General features: G+C 36.6%; 2 protein-coding genes across 2 annotated transcripts in view; both read left to right on the forward strand.

The window, feature by feature from the left end:
- The window catches only part of cacna1fa (calcium channel, voltage-dependent, L type, alpha 1F subunit a), a 31071-nt gene extending 30132 nt beyond the window's left edge, over positions 1-939 (forward strand). Inside the window, exon 47 of the mRNA XM_007553535.2 lies at positions 269-939. Coding sequence (XP_007553597.2) covers positions 269-472 — 204 coding nt within the window. The 3' untranslated portion in view covers positions 473-939. The remainder of the gene's footprint in view (positions 1-268) is intronic.
- A 2588-nt stretch (positions 940-3527) lies between these two features.
- Positions 3528-20084, forward strand: sypb (synaptophysin b). Its single transcript, XM_007553536.2, has 7 exons — positions 3528-3636; positions 4733-4798; positions 15478-15602; positions 15727-15925; positions 17365-17556; positions 17636-17946; positions 18237-20084. Exons 1-6 carry the CDS (start codon positions 3619-3621, stop codon positions 17915-17917), a joined length of 882 nt encoding a protein of 293 aa, XP_007553598.1. The 5' UTR covers positions 3528-3618; the 3' UTR covers positions 17918-17946; positions 18237-20084.
- The last annotated feature ends 1497 nt before the right edge of the window (positions 20085-21581 follow it).

Below are 21581 nucleotides of genomic sequence, written 5' to 3' on the forward strand. Positions count from 1 at the left end.
GTAACAGTAAAGAAATACATTTAAGACTTAATTAAACTTCTGCATTCCTTTACTGTATCAGTCTGTAGTTTTTAACTTGCAAGGCCAAAGTAATCGATCGTAGATCACTACATCTGCAATCACGAGATCTGCAATCACAGACTATTGGCGAGAAACGATATAATTTTGCTGAATGCTTTTTCTTTTTCTTTTACTTTTTTATTTATCTGAAATAGTTTTATAACCACGACATGGGCAACATATTAATCTCTCCGACTCCCAACAACAGATCTTGATCTCCGAGGGCCTCGGTATGTACGCCAGGGATCCAAAATTTGTGAGCTTTGCCAAGCGGGAGATTGCCGAAGCGTGTCACATGAGCCTGGACGAGATGGAGAGCGCGGCTGCGGACCTGATAGCGCGGGGAGCCAGTCACCTGACCCGCTTCGAGGACGAACTCGCCGACGAAATGAACTGCGTGATTTCTTACTGAGATCAGCAAAGCCAAAAACAAAAGGAAAAACAGTAAGAACATGAAGCCAATATTTTATAAGAGTGTTTATATGTCAGTTATTTAAAGCAAGTATCGAGTGTGAGCGGAGGTTTTTGTAGTTTTTAAACATCCTCTTGGGTATGAAATGCTTTTGTTTGTGAATGCCAAAACATGCACACAGATGAGGCTCAGGGAGTTTTATATTTACACAGCAGTGCTATATAAAGTCAAACTTTTGCTTTTAAATCATGATAACAGAGGATTTTTAAACATACCATAACACATCTTTAAATTCAGATGCTATCTGAAGGCATTATCTGTTTTAGATAAATGTAATTAAACTGAATATCCTCTAAGCTGCAGCGTTGAAACTTCTGTTAAAAAAAAGGCTGCTGTGTATTTCTTGATTATTGTGTGTTCATCCGTGTTGCTTTACATTCTGAGCAAATAAAACATGTTTTCTCAAACAACTCGTCTTTCATTTATTTTTCTGTTTGACTAGTGTGAGGATTTCTCCACCTGGTAGGAGGAATAGTGAAATATAACCAGTGAATTATGCAATCAGTGATTAATAGACTGGCAGATGGACGACAGCTGGGTTTCACTTCCCCCTTCAAAGAGATGAAGCATGCCAAACAATAGGCTGCATGTGTCTGCAGCAGAGTATTGTTGCACTCATATGGCAGCATTTTACATTCATGTCATTTCCTTATAATTTGCAAGGTGGAAATACCCACAAAAAGCTAAATCTAGTCATGTAAATGGCTCAAACACACCAGACAGAAATTATTTTTAATTTTTTCTTTCTTGTGATGCCACACATGAACATAGTGTTTTGTTTGATTTTCTTCAAATAAATCCTCAGCTGTTACTCAGACCCAATCAGAGGCTTGCAAGTCAAACGTCATCACCTGGGCTTTACCCACCTGTTTAAAAGGTGGAGTAATTTTTTTTATAAAGTATTAATTTTTTCTCTGGCATTTAGCAAGCGAAATATTTTTGGTAACCCTCACAGACATTTAAAATGCAAAGTTTAGTCAGAATTAATGTCAGACAGTAAGAAAAAATGGTTATGTCTTTTTAAATATTACATATAAATATCTAGTTTATTTGTGTATATTTTTTTTTGCAAAACATTGAAGAGATGCTAGAGTAAAACAATTTGTTATTATTGAATGAAAATTTATTTTATTTATTTAGCCTCATTATTAATTTTATTTAAGTGAGTTTTATTTTTATAATAAATAACTTTTTTAAAATTGTAATTTCCATTTTCTTGCTTCTCTTTTTGTTAAAATTCTATCTAAATGTAAACAAATGTAATTATGCGGAAACAGAGTCCGTTCAACGTAAGATATGTTTGTTTTCTAGCCTGGTTTAACTGAATTCTTCAATTTAATTTATATTTTTTTGTTTTTACTTGCACAGCTCATGTCAGGTGACCTTGCTGCATCATAATGTCTCACTAGACTTCTTTTGTTTTTTTAAAATTCCTTTCATTTCCGCTCTACGCTGCTCCTTGTGTCTGTTTGAGCATGAACAGTCTCCGTGCGCTCCTTTCTTCGTCCCAATCCCCTCCAGGCAATCTGCTCTCCTTGGAACAAAGCTGCGCTCTGATTGGACAGACGGTGCCGCTCCTTTCTACTCCAAGTGCAGCGGCTCCTTGTGACGTCAATACGCTTGGCGGCATAGACGCAGAAGCCTCCTGAGCGTCTGGAACTCACGCCANAAAATATAATTTAAGATATCTTGAATTATTATTCTTACTAGTCAAAATGTAAATACAAATATCTTAAATTACCATTCCGGATAGTCAAAATGTAGTTTTGTATAGTCAAAATGCAATTTTAGATATCTGGAATGTAATTACGGATAGTCAGACGAAACCGAATTTATGTTAAAACGGCTTGCCATACACGCCAACTAGGACGCCATATTGTGAGTGGCATGTTTTTACAATTCTCTTCAAATGGTTTTAGGTCCAAATATAACTTTTTTTAGACCTACATGAAAATAAAAACAAAATATGTGAGTTGACGAGTAATGAAAATAAGCAAAATTATACCAATATAAAATCTTCAGTGTTTTATCGTGCTCTATTTAAACTCGGAGCCTGATTTAAATTAGTGATCTTGCTCAATGGGTTTCCTAAGGATTATACATTAATAAGAGCAGCACATTCCCTATATATTTATGCAAGTAAAAGTAAAATGTATCTAAGTAATTACTCCACTAAGAGTAAAAAAGTAAAATGTCTACTCAAATAACTGATCAAATTATCAATCATTTAATATTTAAAAATTACATAATCAGACAGACCAAAATATATTAAGTGGAAAGTTTGGCATTTTACAAATGAAAATACCAAATAACAAAATGAGGGCCAAAAAAAAAAATCCAAATTAGTTTTTTTCAATATTAAAGTTATGAAACTTTAAGAAGAATTAATCGGTTTGTCTGGTGAATTATTGATTAAAACATGTTTGTTTTTCATTCATTGGGTAGAAAATCCAGAAATTGAGCAAAGGTGTGCTGATGTATTTGCCTTCTGTCAATTCCATCCTCTCTTTCTCCCATCAGTTTGTCTAAAAATGTATCATCAAAACCAAGAGTTGTGTTTGTGTGTTCTGTAAGAGCAGAGGTGAAAGTAAACAGGTGTAACGAGAACGCCAGCAAGAATTTAAAACTACTTTTCACCCCTGAATAAGTTAGCGATACTTCATTATAAAATTACAGCGTAGTAATAAACATACAAATTTTTTTCCAGTAAATTTTTTTCCAGTAAATTTTTTTCCAGTAAATTTTTTTCCAAAAAGTTACTCAAGTAAATGTAACTGAGTAAATTTATCTAGTTACTACCCAGCTCTGTATATATCAGAATTGACAGGTCGGAACTGAGAGACGGTAATACGTTTTATTTGGACTCCAAGCAGAACATGCCACTCACAACATGGCGAACGTGCTGACGTATGGCGTCTACGGCGAGGCCAATGCGGCGTCAACTCTTCCTCTTGCTTCGTAAATCCCAGCTCGTGATGCAGCCCGGCTGTTCCTCCGGAGCGTCTCCCCCCCTCCGAGCTCTTCCGGCTGGGCCGCCTCCCTCCCTCCGCCCTCCTGATCCTCTTATCAGCGAGTAAGCGGCCAAGATGGATGTTGCGAACCAGGTAGGAAATTATCTTCCTATTTGTATTATTGTCCCTGTTTACATTTGGTCTTCAGTTAATGTTAATGCATAGAGCGCGTCGCGGGTTGGGATATTAATATTTTTAATTCAGATTTGGTCCGTTCTTGTTGGAGATTTTGATGGAATCCTGACAAGCGTTTGGATTTTAAATATTTATTCAGCCATATTGATGAATAATAATAATATTAATATTAATAATACTCCAGTTTGCGTAGACATTGTTCGTTGGATTTTTTTTTTTTTCGGCTAGTGATTCTGCAGACTGAGCGGCCCGCTTTTGCAGGATGTCCAGAGAGCCGCAGCAGGGACATTTAGCCCAGGAAGGAGATGATACTGACCGATCTCTCTAGAGAGACTCGGATAATTGATTCAGATTGCTCCTGTTTCAATTAGGCCGCTGTTGCTAAGATAACAAAAGCGAAATGTGATTAATTTTCTGGGCAGTACACAGGCCCAACATATAGAGGAGGAGGTGAAGGAGCTGGAGGAGGAGGAGGAGGAGGAGGAGGACGACGACGAGGAAGGTCTCCCGCAGCTCTCTAAACAGCCGAGCGGTTTAAATAAAACCCTTCATGTTTGCTCTGGAAAACCAGGCGCTCATCGAGCTGTCAGGCTGATCTGAGAGCAGATTTTGTCACCTGTTTCATTAGGATGCCTAGAAAACAAAACAACCTCAGAAAAAGAGGGAGAGGGAGGGAGAGAGAGAGAGACATAGCTGCTCGATGTACGGCCATTTACTGATGCACACCTTCTGACTGCGGCGTCGCATCCACCTGCGCACAAATACCCTCTCTTGCGCCAAATTTAAGACGATTTCCCCTTAGTAAAAGAGATAAATAAAAATGGCTGCCGCTGGTAGGATGCTGCAGGAGAGAAACAGTTAATCAGCTTTGTCTAATTGTAATACTGACAGCAGCCCTTTCTCTACTCCACTCACGCAGCATTTCATAACCGCACAAAGATGTGACAGCTAATGTGTTTTTCACTACTCTAGAAAAGAGCCTTCATTATAACTTTGCGCTTAAAAATATTATAAAGAATCTGCTGCATCTTATTGTTGTTTGTTATGTTGACAGCTGGTGGCCCAAGGGCAGTTCACAGTAGTCAAGCAACCACTGGGATTTATAAAAGTACTACAGTGGGTAAGTTTCTTTCTCATTCATTTAGCAGAGATCATAAACAGGGCCGGACAAAACTTTTCTGGGGCCCTGAAAGCAGGTTTTCACTTGGAGCCTCCAGCCCCCATACCAACATGCCAACACCAGATTCTTGATCATTTATAGCATGATTTCTAATTAGCTTGTATCATACTGGTGTTTTTATGGCTGTTGATTTTAACCCTAAAGGATTAGCAAACTAAAAATAATTTTAAAAAACAACATTTTTTTTCCCCTTAACATTCCTGTTGTTTTTGTGTTTCTACTATGTTTTTTAGATTTATTGAGATTTGATATATTTATTTTTCGACTTGCCTTTCAGAGTTGCTGTTTTTTAGATTTTGTTGTGCTTTCTTGCACAGTAACAATAATTCTGAATTAGAATTTATTATTTACAGTAAACGAGTTAACAAGTTTGACATCTGCCTGCTATTTGTGTATCAACTGTAAAAAATAAAATAGAAATAGTTTTTCCATGTCTGATAGCATTTAGTTTTTGTTCAGCGTTGTTTTATATATATATATAGAAGAAAAAAAACACACAAAAAAATTAGTGTTTTCATAATTTATTTACTTTTTGTAGTTGGACGGGGCTGCACAAAATCCATCCAGGGGCCGCATATTGTCCCCGCCCCACTTTGAGCACCCTTGGTTTAGACATTTTTGTTAAATCAAGTAAATATTCTTAAATAATTTTTATTTTTTAGCCAATTAATTTAGGACGCTGAAAATGATAAGATCTGTTTTGTGATTGCAGCTTGTGAGAGACAGAGAGCAGGCTATGCTACACAGCTCTGCAGTTAAAGTGGATTTTATTAAAGCTTTCAAAAACAAAATGACCACAGAGTTGACTTTTTAAACTATTCTCAGCCACTAACAATATAAATTAGCACAATTAATGTTTCTGTGCCTGTTCACTGTTAAATCTAGACAGAATTAAACTCATCAAAAAAAAAAAAAAAAACAGAACAATTTTGCTAAAGTTTAGTAAGTATCCCTGAAGAACAGCAAACATGAGTTCATCATCGCTTCATTGAGACTTAACAGTAGCCAACTATGAGCTCATTAACAACGTTTACACTGAAGAGTGTTAATTGGTAGTGAGCTGAAAAATGTTGTGATTTTTTAGTTTCTGACTGGCCAATCCCAGATGAGGAAAGGTCAGCTGCACAGATTCAGGTCACCATCCCATTTCCTGGCGCATCTTTACTATTTATAGAGCGTTTGTAACACAGATGAAGAATCTGCGCGGCGCCTCGAGCCGAATGACAGAGAACGTGAAATGAGTAGAAAGTTAATGGCTCTGCTCTGCGTTTGAACCTTCACTTTCTGGGGTTTTCCTTTTGTCTCTTTTGCTCCGATGGGTTTGTGACGAGTCTGTCGTGTTTTGATGTTTTTCTGCAGAACACTCCGGCAGGAATGTGTGTCACTGTTATAGTAACACAGTCCCGTTCCACTGAGGGAGGAAATCACAGTTTAATCCTCCTCCAAAGACACTTCAACATTTTTTATCTGCTGCCTTAAACAGATGTTTAAATACATTTAACCAACTTAAGAAGGGAATACAGATCAGCAATTAGGCCAAAACTGTACAAAAAATATATATTTAGCGTTTAAAAAGAACCTAAGTTTTAGCTTCACCCAGTTTAAATTATGTAAAAAAAATTGCTAATCAATTATTAATCAGTTAATCCAAAATTAATCAACATATTGACCTTATTTTTTTATTTTCTCATAAAAGCATACTTCTTTCAAACAAATCTACAAAATGTAAAACTGAGTCTTTCTGTTGCATTTTTTGTTAATTTGTAGTTTTTATTTATGTATAAAATGGTTTTAAATGGTTAAATAACAAATCAGCAAAATGTGACAATAAAGGAAAAATAATAATAATATTTTTTTTTATTTATAATGCATTCTATGTCTTGAGATATCAAAGGGCTGCAACAGTAAAAAAAAAAAAAAAAGCAATTACAGCGGATTCAAAATTAACTCATTAAAGATTGCAACATATATCTAAGAAGTTCAACCAAAGATTTTGCTAAAAATAAATGTATTAAGACCTATTTATATTCAATTAATCATCAAAATAATATAGAGTAACGGATTACTAAATAGCTTAACATCAATATTTTAATTATGAAGTTGCATTATTGACAGCCAAAACATTCAAATTCAAAAATATTTTATTGATCCCAAATGGAAACTGATTGCTGTGGATGAAATTATTCAAAGTGGTGCATCATGTACATGAAAAATAAATATTTAATGAACGTAAAGAACAGCTTCTTTAGTTTAGGTAAGCAGTTATTGTGTGTTATATAGCATACTGTCATCCAAAGTTTGTCCTCCATCAGCAGCAGAGACGATGATGCAGGGTCGACATTGGAGCGGCTTCAGTTCAGCTGGGAGAGTTTAGGAAGGAGGAGGGACGTTTATCCGACCATATTTACCTCCACAGCTGCTTGAGCACGTCACCCGCTCTAATGTCAATTAGTTTTAGGAATAAGTTCATAAACTAAGAAGGTCACCTTGAGTTTTCTCAGTAGCTGCAATTTAAAGGTGACCTATTGTGCAAAAATTCACATTTTGTATGTTTTTGTTTGTCCATTTGGGTCTCAGCTGCATCTAAAAACATCCGAAGTTCTTAAAAAATCACCCAGATGCTTTTTGGTGCCTGGAAATCCAAAAGCCTCCCGATTGTTGAGTCACATTCGCGCCGTTACCTAGCAACCCAAGCTGAGCTCCACCACGTTTGTTCAGCTGGTTCTACTGCTGTATGCGCTGTACAATGGCTGCTGGAAAAGACAAGCTTTTTATTGTTGGCTTACAGAAACCACACTACAAAAACATAAAATCTTACCAAGTAATTTTGGTTTAGTTTTTAGTGCAAATATCTTAGTAAACTTGACATAAAACAAACTAACTTACAAGTAACTTTTCAGAAAGATATAGGAGCTTATTTTAAGTCAGTAATTCCTTAATATTGATAAAAAAAAGTTCTTGTTCTATTGGCAGATTATTTCGCTTATAAGAATAAATTTTTCCCATGTTTTAAGTTAATTTATCTGACAGTAGAACATCAATGTTAATGAAATATTTACTTAAAACAAGCCTCTGTGTCCTAATGAAAAGCTACTTTAAGCTTAGTTTGTTTTATTTAAAGTACTAAGATATTTGAACTAAAAACTAAACTAAAATTACTTGGTAAGATTTTGTGTTTTGGCTGTATTCTTGGTTGTGCAGGAGGCTTCACTTTTGCTTTTCAAGCATGTATGGTTATGTAATTATGCATCTGTTTGCAGCCATTTTCCCATGTGACTGTAAACGTTGAGTTAGGGGGCGTGGCCAGCAGCAGTTTATTTGGATTTAAAGAGACAGAGTCCCTAAAAAAGCTCAATCTGAAATCAAACAGATTAAAATCTCATAATCTGAGGATAATTTTCATCAGAAAACTATAATGAACATGTTTTGTATCGCCTGTAGATATATCCTAACCTGTTCAAGGAAGAACAGCAGGTCACCTTTACAGTATTTTGATGATTTTGGAGGAAGTCGGAGCCAAAGCCTGCGAGGAGCCACAACACAGATGAAAACATTACGGTGTTGACACAGCTCCGCGCTGTTACAGCCTCTGTAGATTTGCAGCACAGCAGTCAGAGGCATGAGTGTGCTGCATGACTCTGTAGTCCTTCCCTGGAGCTATGTGAGTGTGCCAGCACCTCATCACTGTCTCCCTGGGTCACTGCGAGCCAACCAACCAATCAGCTGCCTCGCTCCGGAGGCCAGGGCGACGCATGAATCATCTGTCAGAGAGGGTCTGCGTGCCTCAGCGTCAGGCTGAGGCTGCCAGAGCGCCTGCTTTATTATGGGCATGTATCAGAAGCGAGACAGGGATTTATTTATTATTTTATTTATTTATTTTAGGAGGGGGAAGAGGAGCCAAACCTCGGTAATATTTATCCAGATTCTTGAACTAAATCCAGTGAAAGCAGAGCAGCAAGGAATAGATCTGTGCAGCTTACCAAGTATTTTTGGTCTGGTTTCTGGTACAAATACCTTAGTTCACGAGAAAAAAACCTAACTTACAAGTAACTTTTTAGGAAGATTAGGAGATTGTTTAAGACCAATAATCCCTTAATATTGATTTTTAAAAAAGTACTAGTCCCATTAGCAGATTGTTTAACTCATAACAAGACATTATTCCCATGTTGTAAGTTAATTTATCTTCCAGTAGAACTAACACTTTTTCAACAGTTTTAAGAGTTATCTACTTAAAACAATCCTCTATATCTTGCGGAAAAGTTACTTTTCAGTTAGTTTGTCTTATTTCAAGTGTGCTAAGATAATTGTACCAGAAACCAGAACAAAAAATACTTGGTAAGATTTTGTGTTTTTGCATTTTTCCATTAGGCCCAAAATGGTCAAGTTCATTTCAAAATTCAAATTCAAAAATACTTTATTGACCCCAAAGGAAAATTAACTGCGGTTGTAACTCATATTAACTCAAAGTGTTGCTGTAGATGTTCATGACTGTAGGCAGGAAACAGCTGAGACATTCAAAGGCCACATTTTGTATTTTAAATAAAAAATTAAAAGATTTATTTCTTAAGATATCTGTTGTTTTTATCTATTCAGTAATATTCTTTGTTTTGATAAAGCAAAGAAGGAAAAGTTGTAGTTCTATTGACAGATTATTTCACGGATAACAAAACATTTTTGCCATGTTATAAGTTAAATAATCCACCAGTGGAACTGGTACCTTTTCTTCAATATTAAGGAAATATTTACTTAAAACAAGCTCCTACATCTTGAAGAAAAGTTACTTGCACGTTTAGTTTTGTCTTATTTCAAATGAACTAAAATATTTGAAGTAGAAACTAGACAAAAATGCTTGATAAGATTTTGTGTTTTGGTGGCGTGTGACGCTGCGTCACCTTTGACCTTCTATACTTTCCTCTGTTTGTGTCTAATAAAATGAGGGGTGAAACCTTAGAAAGGTGTGTTGGTTGTTAGAAGACAAAGAGTTACCAAACGCAGCTCATATTTAGCCAAATACGCCCTTTTCTCCCTCCTCTGCTGCTGCAGCAACACTCTGCTGCGTTGGGTTTGGTCTGAATTTAAATTCACGCTCTGACTCATTCTCAGCAAACATTAAAAGGCCGAGAACACAAAGTAACAGCCTGATTCACTCCGAGTTAATCCGTAATGTACAATAAAAGGTGTTTGTTTTGTTGCAGCTCATTAGGTGTTTTCTGTACAGACGCTTCATTTGGTTATTACTCCAGGGCTTGTAGAGCTGAGCTTGTTTTCTGCTTATTTCCTATATGAAGTGCAAAATATCCTATATAAAAATGTTTTAATGGATAAAATGGATGGAATAAAAAACTGAGGTGGTTTATTTGTTTAGTGACACACCTGCTTTTTTCATAGGAATTAAGTCAACAAGGAGCATCCATGAAATAACAAATTGAATCCTTTATGAAGTCAGAGTTTGTGCATGTCTGCAGGCAGCAATTAATCTACTTGTCATTTAATTGTTTATTAGATTAAAATTAGTTCTAAAAACGTCTGCTTACGCCACATGTGTCAAACTCAAGGCCCAGTCTAGTCCGCTGTCTAGACTCTAGACTAAACACTAAGTATGATTAAATGTTATTTTATCAATCAAATCAATGCAGTTTGTATCTGTTTACTGCCAAATTATATCAATTAGTCCCTCCAGTTTATTGAGAATTATCACAAATTTCCATCAACACTTTTTTGCTCTAATACATAATTGGGATTTTATTGCAGATTTTTCTCAAAAATTGTCAAAAACATTCATACTTGTACCGATCAGCTCCCTCAGCCTTCACTGACGTCAGATTATAGTCCATGATATTTACAGCGAGTTATAAAAAGTTAAATTTACTGTCATAAATAAGCGCAAATATTTCCAAATTAGTACCACAAACACTTTGATTTTTATTGCAAAAAAATCACAAAAAGAATCATGAAATCCTGAAGATGTTCAATAATATTTAATTTTGAGGATTCATTGGTATTTTAACAGTTTGTGAACAGGTTTTATCAATACATTCTGGAACAACCGGCCCTTTAAGAGCCTTCATGATCTGGATTTGGCCCAAAACAAAAATGAGTTTGACACACCTGGCTTCAGCCATCTTTTAATGTTGCAGTTTGGCCGCCATCCAGCAGAGGGCCCCACTGGTCGTACTTAATAGGAGCTGTTCATGCAGAAATAAAGATGGCGCTAGAAACTAGACATAAAATACTTGGTAAGATTTTATGTTTTGCAGCGCTGTTGTTCCTATTGGTTAGAAACAACATGCTTTGGGTTGATCAAACCAATATGCGCTGAGCGTCAAGACAAAACATGGATGAAGACCAAAATAATTACAAGTTTAAGTCATTTTTAAAATTTTTTATCACCGTTTAAAATATCTACATTGTCTTGTTCTCATTTTAAGTCAAGGATTGTTTTTCTCTAGATCAATATGGACAGGGCCACCTAAAAACCGAAACCTTTCAGCCTTTGATGGCTTCTTTTTAAAACTGTCCATGTTTGTGTCCCTTTTACTGCGACTGAGAGGAATTCACACTCTGTGGGAACAGCAGTGGCCGACAGTTTGTGTCAGAGAGTGAAATACTTTTTATCTTCTCAGCACAGAGGAGCAGGAGGAGCAGAAACCAGCTTGCTTCCTGCTAGCTGTGTTACCATGGCACTCGCTGTGTGGCATCGTTACTTTGACCGCCCAGTACTTACTTACCCGCCACACGGCGAGAGCAGACGGAGGATTGATGGTGCTCTGCTGCAACACTCCCATTTAGATCCAGTTTATGTGCTTCTAGCTCCAGATTTAGCAGGACTGACTGGTCTATATGTGATTTGGACAATGAAATAATTAGTTTTTATGGTGAGTCTCTGCAAAAACACAAAATCTTACCAAGTATTTTTGTCTAGTTTCTAGTGCAAATATCTAAAAGGCAAAACTGACTTACTGAAAAGTCACTTGCAAGTTAGTTTTGTCTTATTTCGAAGATATTTGCACTAGAAACTAGACAAAAAATATTTGGCAGGAGTTTATTTTCTCACAAAGTCTTACCAAATATTCAAACCAAGGAATATTGAAACAGTGAATTGTATTTCTTTAACCCAAAGAGAGACAGACAACATGGAAAACAGATTTCTTTATACTTTGGTGAAGATATTTTATCTGTGATGTATTGCCTTGGCTCTAGTCCTCCTCTAATTGTCTGCAGAGATCAGAAACGCAGTCGTGCATATATAAACATGCAGAAATACAGAATGCTGACTTTGTTCTTGCAAAAATCAGCATTTGTTTTTAAAACCTACCTGCATCCACATCTGGATTTCTGCAAGCACAATGCATTTGTTTTAAACTGTTAAGATTTGGAAGCAAAAATCGAAGAAAATGTTCACTTATCATTTTCTTTTCTTTTCTGTTTTTTAGCTATTATGTAACATGATGAGTTTTGAGTGGGATTTAATTTCAGAAATAAAACAGTTTCTAATAACAAGCCAGGATTCTTATCTAAAGGAAAAAACAGCGAAATTGTTGGTTTTTAGCATCCATGGCCAAAATATCTAAAAATGTTTCTTTTATTGTAATAGTATTAATCTCATATCTTCAACCTTATAAATCCAGTACTTTGTGTAAATCTACCACAACCACCCAGAAATATATTCAAGTTTGTACTATAAGACAAAAAAAAAAAAAAAAAAAAAAAAAGATTTGAGAAGTTAGTATATTTTGGAAAAAAAATAAAAAAAAAAAAGTTAGCAAACAAACCTCAGAAGGCAGCTTCCTGTTTGTGAAATTCTCTGATCTGTTGATGAAATAATGAAATAAGATATCTGTGAAAACTGAAACCTGGGTTGTAAATACTGCAGGTTTGATGAAATTGATACATTAAACTGACTGAGAGGTGTAGTTTTTATTTTTAGAATAGCTTACTACAGCAGACTCCTGCTGTGAACATTGAATTAAACCACCGCTGCAGCCATATTTCACCCTATTCCTCATCTGCATGTTGGTCAGAAAAACCAAAACATTAAAAGCAGTCTTTACTACCAATTTACATAGATACTAATATTTTACTCAAAGTGTGAAATTCAGTTTTTTAAAATGTAAAAACAGGATAAAAGTCATGTTTCCATCATTCTAACAGGGATAAAACATTAGAATAGAGTCAATTATGAATTTAGGATTTATGTTCTGCTTAGTGCAAAATCATAAAAATTCATTTTTAAAAAGTCAAAATTTTCAACTTTTGGACCTCAGAAATGTTCAAGTATTTTTCTAGTCAATGTCTGAGTGAGATTAATCTCAACATTTCTGAGGGGGTTTTTTCTAACAAATTTTCAAGCTCAGGTTTATAGCTTTTCAAATGTTAAATCTGTTTTTCTAATAATGTTCTGATTAATATAAAAATTCTGGTTAATATTATCTTTTTCTTGTTTAACAGAAATTCACTATTTTTTTCTGTCTAAAACGGCCGTCATATAATTAAAAGTCCAAATAAACGGAAGCTGTAAAAAAACCGTTCGTCAAGCAAGATGGCGGCCTTGGGTGAGCTGACTTCGAGCTATTCAAGCCGACGGATCGCATTGGTGGAAAAAAATCCCGATGTTACAAAACTGAACATCGTCCAAAAACCTAAAATTTGAGGAAACAAACCTCCTGGTCATATGAGCTAAAAGACTACCGTTAATATTGTTTTCGCCGTTTATTGACGCCTGTGGAAGACAGACGTTACCATGGAGCTAAGACGGAAGTGACGTGTCGCGTGTTAGCTCAGAGACGCAGCGTGGATGTTTTCTAGCTTGTGGCTGAGGATCGGGTGACAGATGGTGAAGCACCTCAGCCAGATTAATAGCTGGATTGTCCCTCCAATCGGATCTGGCCTGCAGAACCGGGAGGGTGTGGTAAAAATAGTCTGGCTCCTCTAATCTGCTGTAGGTGAGAGAGTGCGTCTGTTCGGACCGTTTATTGGACGGGGCTGATTGTACTGTAGCAACCTACAGCTTTCAGGAGGAAAATAACCAGGGAATTAAAAAAACAGCCGCGCAGAAATTAAAATTTTCACCAATAACCATGGCAACAGGGACAGTCTGTGCTGTGTTGGCTGTTAACAACGGTGCATTGATTTACACTTGGTGTGAATTTATTAACAGCTCAGAGGGACTGGAGGATGCTGGCCAGTCAGAGGGATGCTGCAGGCAGGAAGCATTGGAAACAGCAACAATTATTAATATTATAAGACAAAACAGCGACACATAGGAGCTTGTTGAAGTCAATAATTCCTTTATATTGATTTTCCAAAGTTTTAGTTACACTAGCACAAGACTTATAACAAGACATTTTTCCAATATAAATGTTACATAATCTGCTTGTGGAACTGGAACTTTTTCATCAATATTAAGGAATTACTGACTTAAAACAAGCTATAGTCTGATAAAAAGTCACTTGTAAGTTAGTTTTGTCTTATTTCAAGTGTACTAAGGTATTTTCACCAAAAGCTAGACCAAGAACAATTGGTAAAAATTAATTTTTGTAGTGTCTGAGTATGAGATTCTGCAAAGGTATTCACACCCCCTTGAACTTACATCAAGCATCTTGGAACTAATTTCTTGTGCAAATATCTTCATACAGTTGAAATAAGACAAAACTACCTTGCAAGAAACTTTTCAGAAAGAAATAGGAGCTTTTTAAAGTAAATAATTCCTTGGTATTGATGAAAAAGTACAGACAGTTTTCTCATGTTACAAGTTAAATAATCTGCCAGTAGAACTGGTACTTTTTCGTCAAAGTTAAATAGTTATTGAGTAAAAACAACATGCCAAACCTTGCTGAAAAGTCACTGTAAGTTGTTTTTGTCTTATATCAAATTCTCTAAGATACCTGTATTAAAAGGCTGTAGACCAAAATTAGTTGGTATGATTTTGTTTTTCCAGTGCATGCCTTTTGTCATGTTGGTCAGAAAATTCAGTGTATTTTGAAAATAGGACATAAGTGTTAAATCCGATTAAAATAGTTTTTTAAATACAAATAAAGGATTTAAAAGTCAATGTCCTACATGTTGAGGCAACATTTGCTGAATCTACAGCTGCAAGTCGTTTAGGTTAAAATTCCAGCAGCGTCACACGTCCAGAAACTGAAATATTTGCCTATATTTTTTTTGCAAAGTAGTTGAAGTTCAGTCACATTGAAAATAAAGTCTCTGTAAACATTTATTTCCCAGTTTTGTCACAGATTCTCATTTTTATTCAGATCTGGGCCATTATTGCTATGTATTATTATTTGTTGGTCTGTGTCTTCAAGTCCCAGTGAAACACTTTAAATTGTGTGGTTTTAACATGAAAAAATGTGGAACATTTTAAGAATCTTTAATGCTTTTGCAAGGTGCTATAAATGTAAGTATGTATAAGAAGTAAACAAGTTGGTCGAGGAAGACGTTTATTGCCTTGTGTGAGGAAGAATACGGCTTCACCAAAATCGCCAAACTTGCTCTTAATGCTGGGAAATGAAGTTCCACGCGTTTCTTTTTCCGGTTTGTGGGCGAAGCCTGAAAGATTGTCTGGAAAAACAAACTTATTCTTCTTGTGCTTTTTTGTTTTTTATCCTTTTTTTCTCCAGATCTTTGCGATCTTCGCCTTCTCGACATGTGGCAGCTACTCTGGCATGTTCAAGATGAGTGTGGAGTGTAAAAACCGATCATATAGTAACCTGGGAATAGAAGTAGAATTTGAATATCCGTTCAGGTACTTTGTTAAAATAATTTATTCATTTGATTTGATTTACATGTTGTTCTCTTGAAGTATTGTTTCATCTGCTCTTCTCTCTTCTTCTTGTCTTTTTGTTTTTTTTCTTTTGCGTTGTCTTCAGGCTCCATCAGGTTTACTTTGACGCTCCCACCTGTGAGGGAGAGAAACCGGACCGCCAGTTCCTGGTCGGAGACTACTCCTCTTCAGCCGAGTTCTTCGTCACCATCGCCGTCTTCTCCTTCCTCTACTCCATGGCAGCCCTCGCCACCTACTGTTTCGTGCTGGAGAAGTACCGCGAAAACAACAAGGGGCCCCGAATTGTGAGTTCTTTTATTTACATTTTTCAGCTTGAATTGCACAAAATATCAAATAGCAACATTATAATTTCATACAACTGCTTGGTAGGTTTATATTTTGTACTTTAGGAGCCATGCATACAAAATTTGAATATTTTGCATGCAAAATAACATTTATTTTAATATTAAGTGTTAAAACTTACATAAATGTAAAATTGACTGTTTATTTCTGTTTCTGCCACCTTGGCAATAGAAAAAATGTCATCCAAAAGAAGCCTTTAGCATCAGAAAAACTTGCTTCTTCTTAAGCACCTTGAAAAGAAAAGAGCAATTAAAACGTGGGTTAATTTTGATCAATATTTACATTACAACATTTAGCAGCTCCTCTAGTTTTCGGGATGTCATTATTGCGGAAATTCACACAAAATCAACAGATCAATGCATTTTTTCAGACCAAATCATAGCTGTGGGTTTATTGCAATTTTTACACAAAAATGGTCAAAAGCATTGGGTGAGAGTGATGCTAACTCCGACCTGCAGGTGGCAGTATTTCTTACTTATGTTATTCTGCTGGGTTAGCCTTACTTGATGTTAAGTTACAGTTCATGATCGATGCAGCTAGAAACCTAAATCAAGCTACTAAGATTCTTTAAGCCGTGTTTAGTCCACTTTAATCGAACTCTGGTGCGTTTTTATAGAAAATCTGGTTCGTTTGGGAAAGTGTCAACGCGTAATCGAACTCTGAATCAGACCAAAGAAACTAAATCTGGTTTGGTTGAAGTGAACTCTGGCACGTCCTGAATACATAAGTGAACGCCAAGCGGACCAGAAACAGCTCCAAAAACAGGAAGCGCACTGCAGCGCAGGGCATTCTGGGTAAATAGAACCAAAACAAACATGAGAGTCTCGCGCTGGCTGGAGAAATGGGTCATGGTCGTTTACCAATGTCATAACAGAAATCCTACAACCACAAAAATCTGCTGTTTCTTCATTTTTGTTTACATTTTGTGAAGAAGGAAGTTTCGCTCATGTCTTCTTCAGAGGATTTTGTGTCATTTCCTTCAGTAGTTTTTTGCTGCAGCGCCTCCACAGGCGAGGAGGGGAACAGGTTTTTCAATTAGTTTGTTTAATTTGACACAGTGTGGTGTGAATGCGAACCACATAGTGGCTGAAAATGTAACAAATGTTGCAACTTTAGTCCCCAATCAGACTAACAGGTGTTAAAATAACCTAAATTTGTCTGATTGTTGCTTTATTCTCATATTTTTTCTTCAGTATGTAAATTTCAGAAGGCGTTTAACGAAGAAAAAATTTTGTGAATATTCCTGAAGTAGCCAAACAAAATAATTGACTTAGCAAAAAAATCATAAAATCCTTGCAGGATTGATTTAGTGATGGAATTACAGTGACATGCTGATATCATGTTGTTGGTTTCAACAATGGATTTGTGTTTCTGGTTCTAGGACTTTGTTGTGACGGCAGTGTTTGCCTTTATGTGGCTGGTCTCATCATGTGCTTGGGCTAAAGGCCTGTCAGACGTGAAGACAGCCACCGATCCAGAAAGGGTCATCACTCTCATCCGGGCCTGCGACGATCGGGAAAACCTCTGCAAAGAGGTCCACGACCCCAAAGTCTCTGGGCTCAACACCTCTGTGGTGGGTTCCCGATTCTGAGCCACATAAAGAATCACTGTGAGATTATTCACTCTAACGATGAACATTGGTCTCCATCCAGGCTTTTGGGTTCATCAATCTGATCCTATGGTTGGGAAACCTGTGGTTCGTCTTCAAAGAGACCGGCTGGATGGCTGCGTTTGCGGGAACGTACGTCCCATCGCAAGAGAAGCAGCCCGCCCCCGATTCCTTCGGCCAGGGAGGCTACGGACAGCAGGACCCATACGCCGGCACCCAGGGCGGATACCAGCCCGAGTACGGCCAGCAAGGAGGCTACAACGAAGACGGAGGCTACAACCAGGGCTACGATCAGCAGCCCACCTCCTACTCCAACCAGATGTAAACCTCCTCAGCCAAAACAGCTGCAGGACGGTGAGTTCACCAGTCAGTTCAGGATATCCGTCCTTAGAAAGCCTTAAGTTAATGTAACTGAAATACACCAGTGGGTTCTTTAGTAAGAGTAGCACTACTTCAACATATTTTTACTCAAGTAAATAAAAAAGTATTTGGAAAAAGTTTGGTAAAAGCACTTTGGACACCCGCGATGAAAAGCATCTTTGAAAACCTCTTTTGCTGAAATTTGCCATACAGATTAACTTGATTGATTGATTGATTGATTGATTGATTGATTGATTGGTGCATCCTGTTTCTTTCCTCCGCAGGGCGATCTGGTCATCGTTGGAGCGTTTCTTGACCACCACCTGCGTCTCCACGCGCCTCTGTGTATCTGTCTGTGTGTCTGTGAGTCGGCAGGCGGCGGGAGGGGAGGCCGCACTCTTACCATCCGGGGAGGGGACGGGCGGGTCGGTTCTGGGGTGGGTGGGAATGGATTTCTTCTGTTTGCTGTAACAATGATGATTATTCTCGTGACGTATTTAACTGTAAAAGACAACAGAGGATTGTCTGTTTGGGTATACGAGAAAACTTGAACACAAATACCAAAACATTCGTTAGGGAAACCTTGTTGTGACGGAGAAAATTTATGAGGGGGGAAAAAAAATTGTAGTTATATTTAACTTGAGAGAATGTATTTGTCTGTGCTGTGTAAATATCGACTTGCTGATATATAAATATATATATATGACTATATGTACACAGTTGAATAATTGTGCACTCTATATTAGTTGTTATACAACAAATGTTGAGCACAGAGTTATTCAATTGCATTTATTTTGGTTCTGTTTAGGAGCTCTCATAGTTTAAACCTTTACTGACCGGACTCTCAGTCACATTGAAATCTGAACATTTGCTTTAAATTAATGATTTAAAAAATGAAAATCTGGGCGAAGGCTGCAAATAATGGCTAAAAACGAAGATATCTATCTATAGAGAAGTGAGTGACATATATATTTTTCAACCATCTAATATCACGAGTGGATGCATTCTGGCTGTGCACTGATTATTGTTAATCCTGACATCTGCAAATCACAAGTGCGTACGGAGAAGAAAATTACGTCTCATATTTGCTGTGTTGTCAGTATGGAAATTGTGAAATCAGATGGTGTAGTAAGAGTTTCTGTGTATTTGTTTGGATGGCATTTATTTTATTTTGTTTGTCAAAATAAGAAAAAAAAATCTTGTCCCTTTCTCGATCGCCTTTTTTGTGATTTGGAAAGTCCTAAGACAGAGTTGCATGTGTTTGTGTTTGTTTTGTTTTTTTTAATGGTGTTTTTGTCACACTTTAATCACTTCAACACAGAATAAAAAGTAAACGAGGGTTTATTAGATTTCTAAAAATCATAGTCGTGCCACACACAACGCGCCGTCTTCATCCCGCCCTCGACTCTCCTCCTCTTCCGATTGCAAATCCGGTTTAGTGCATGCATCCAACTCCGGCATTCCATCAGTAATCCTACGTTAGAGGCCGAGGCTCAGGAACAAAGCTAGACTACACAGCGTACCCGATGTTTGGTACACAACACTGATTATTACAGCAGCTCTGCCATAATCTACTGAAAGCACAAAGTGCTGCAATAATTGCTTGTATTCAGATGCAAACACACCTGTACGGCTTCAGCTGCCCATCCTCCGTACGGATCTCCAAGCAGCATGTTTGCCAAACGATAGCAGATGTGTTTTATTGGTATTTAGCTTCTACAGCTCTCAACAGAAACAGCCGTAGTTCAGCTCCAGTGGAACTTTAGTCATTGTAAAATCTTGTTCTCGCTCTCTCCCTTTTTTATTTTTAAATCAGGGTTCTTAGATCCAGGCAATCTAGAAGCTACTTGCTTTCTCTCCCTTTCCGTCTTTCTTTCTCTTCCACTGTAGCTCTTATAAATATGCTGAAATGAAATATAGTCTGTCGTTAGTGGTGAATGATGTCTTGTGATACTCTCTAAGCCCTCAAATAGTGCTGTGTTTTATTGTGTATGATGTATTCATATTAGTATTTATGATGATGATAAGTCGGAAAAAAATATTCAAGACTCTCCAAAGTTTTGCCGTATTCTTATTCTATGGGATTCATGTGAAACTAAATGAAATAAACTTGAAATTATTCTGTTGAAGAATTAATTGTCTTTATTGTCTCTGGATGATTGAGACATTTTTATTTCCACTTATTTGATATAATTTTTGTTCTGCTTAATGTGAATACGGAATGGTAGCTGTCCCTTTTAACACCCGTGTAGATCCGCCCCTGGTAGCGCAGAAGCTACGTTTTTAATCACCATAATCACCGCAATTTGACATTTCAGAAATAAATGTGCTTAATGGAAAACAATTTAAATAAAAACTCTCTTTTGTCGATTAAACGTTTTGGCGCAAGGATAATGGGCTTTTTTGGCCGTATCGAAACGGTTTTATTTCACAAAACTGCAATAGAAACGGTTCTTCCGCGACACACGAGTCACGTGATTAACAACCGGATGTTGCTATGGCGCAGGCCACGAAGGAGAAGACGACAGGAAGTTGTTGGATCATCGTCAGCGGCATGTTTTTAAGGACTTTTTGAGTGGATAAACTCATTCACTTGTGATTTTACTTACGTTTCTTATTTAATGGAAACTCCACAGTTGTGAAATTATAATTTCTCGACTTTAGTGGAATATTGACAAAGTTTTGTGCACATTTGTAAAGCTGATAAAATCCAAACTGGCCATGTTCTTACATAATTCATGTATCTAGCATATATTTACTATTTAGTGTACATTAAACTGTGACCAATACAAAGACACACATAACCTACACCTATTACATCTATTATGTAGGTGAAAGATATATTTTTTAAATAGGAATTACAACTTTTGTCATACAAATTTAGCTAAAACAATTATAAAAAGATGTGTGCATTAAGCTTTTTAGGTTGATTACAAAATTTAAAGGTGATTATTGGATAAAACACAGATGCAGATGTTGGTAGTAGTTAATTACATTTACCCTGTTACATTTATTGAGTAACTTTTTGGAGAATTGTACTTTTCTTAGTTATTTTGCTACCTTTTATTTGAGTATGAAGTATTGCTACTCTTGTTTGAGTACAATTTCTGCCTAATGTGAGTAACTGTACTGGGTGAAGAACAAACATAGTTTAACCAAAAATGCATCAGACTCACTTATGTTAAAGTAAGACTTCTTTCTACAAAAGCTTTTTTTAGTTGGATCACATGTTTTTTTCAGCACAGCTGTCATAAACCTAGAAAAATTCACACAGTTTTGACCAGTTTAAATGTGTTAGATTTCATGCTTTTACCTATGAACTATACACACAAACGGACAAATATAAATGAATTAAAAATCAGCTCAGTCTTGTTTGCCTCCAGCAGAAAAATGTCCTTTTATGGAAACTAAACACCCGAAGCAGCGAAACGTTTCTGCACCTAAACGCTGATTTGAATTGCACTGAAATGAAACACACTTTCTGTTTCTGGTTTTATTCTGGCTTTTGCTGTTTTAAAAGGGGAAGTTCCTGACAGACACTTTTTGTGCATTTGTTCAAAACAATACTGTATTGTCAATTGTACTTCTGTTGTTTATGTAGTATTCAGTAAAATATTGTTCCTAGAATC

Source organism: Poecilia formosa, unplaced genomic scaffold, assembly GCF_000485575.1.
Source record: "Poecilia formosa unplaced genomic scaffold, Poecilia_formosa-5.1.2 Scaffold57, whole genome shotgun sequence".
In the NCBI taxonomy this organism is placed as follows: Eukaryota; Metazoa; Chordata; class Actinopteri; order Cyprinodontiformes; family Poeciliidae; genus Poecilia; species Poecilia formosa.

Bases quoted from the DNA above. Each gene is read 5' to 3' on its own strand.
- sypb (XM_007553536.2), top strand. The intron at 15,603-15,726 runs GTACTTTGTTAA...CGTTGTCTTCAG, and splicing joins GAATTTGAATATCCGTTCAG to GCTCCATCAGGTTTACTTTG. The intron at 15,926-17,364 runs GTGAGTTCTTTT...TTCTGGTTCTAG, and splicing joins ACAACAAGGGGCCCCGAATT to GACTTTGTTGTGACGGCAGT.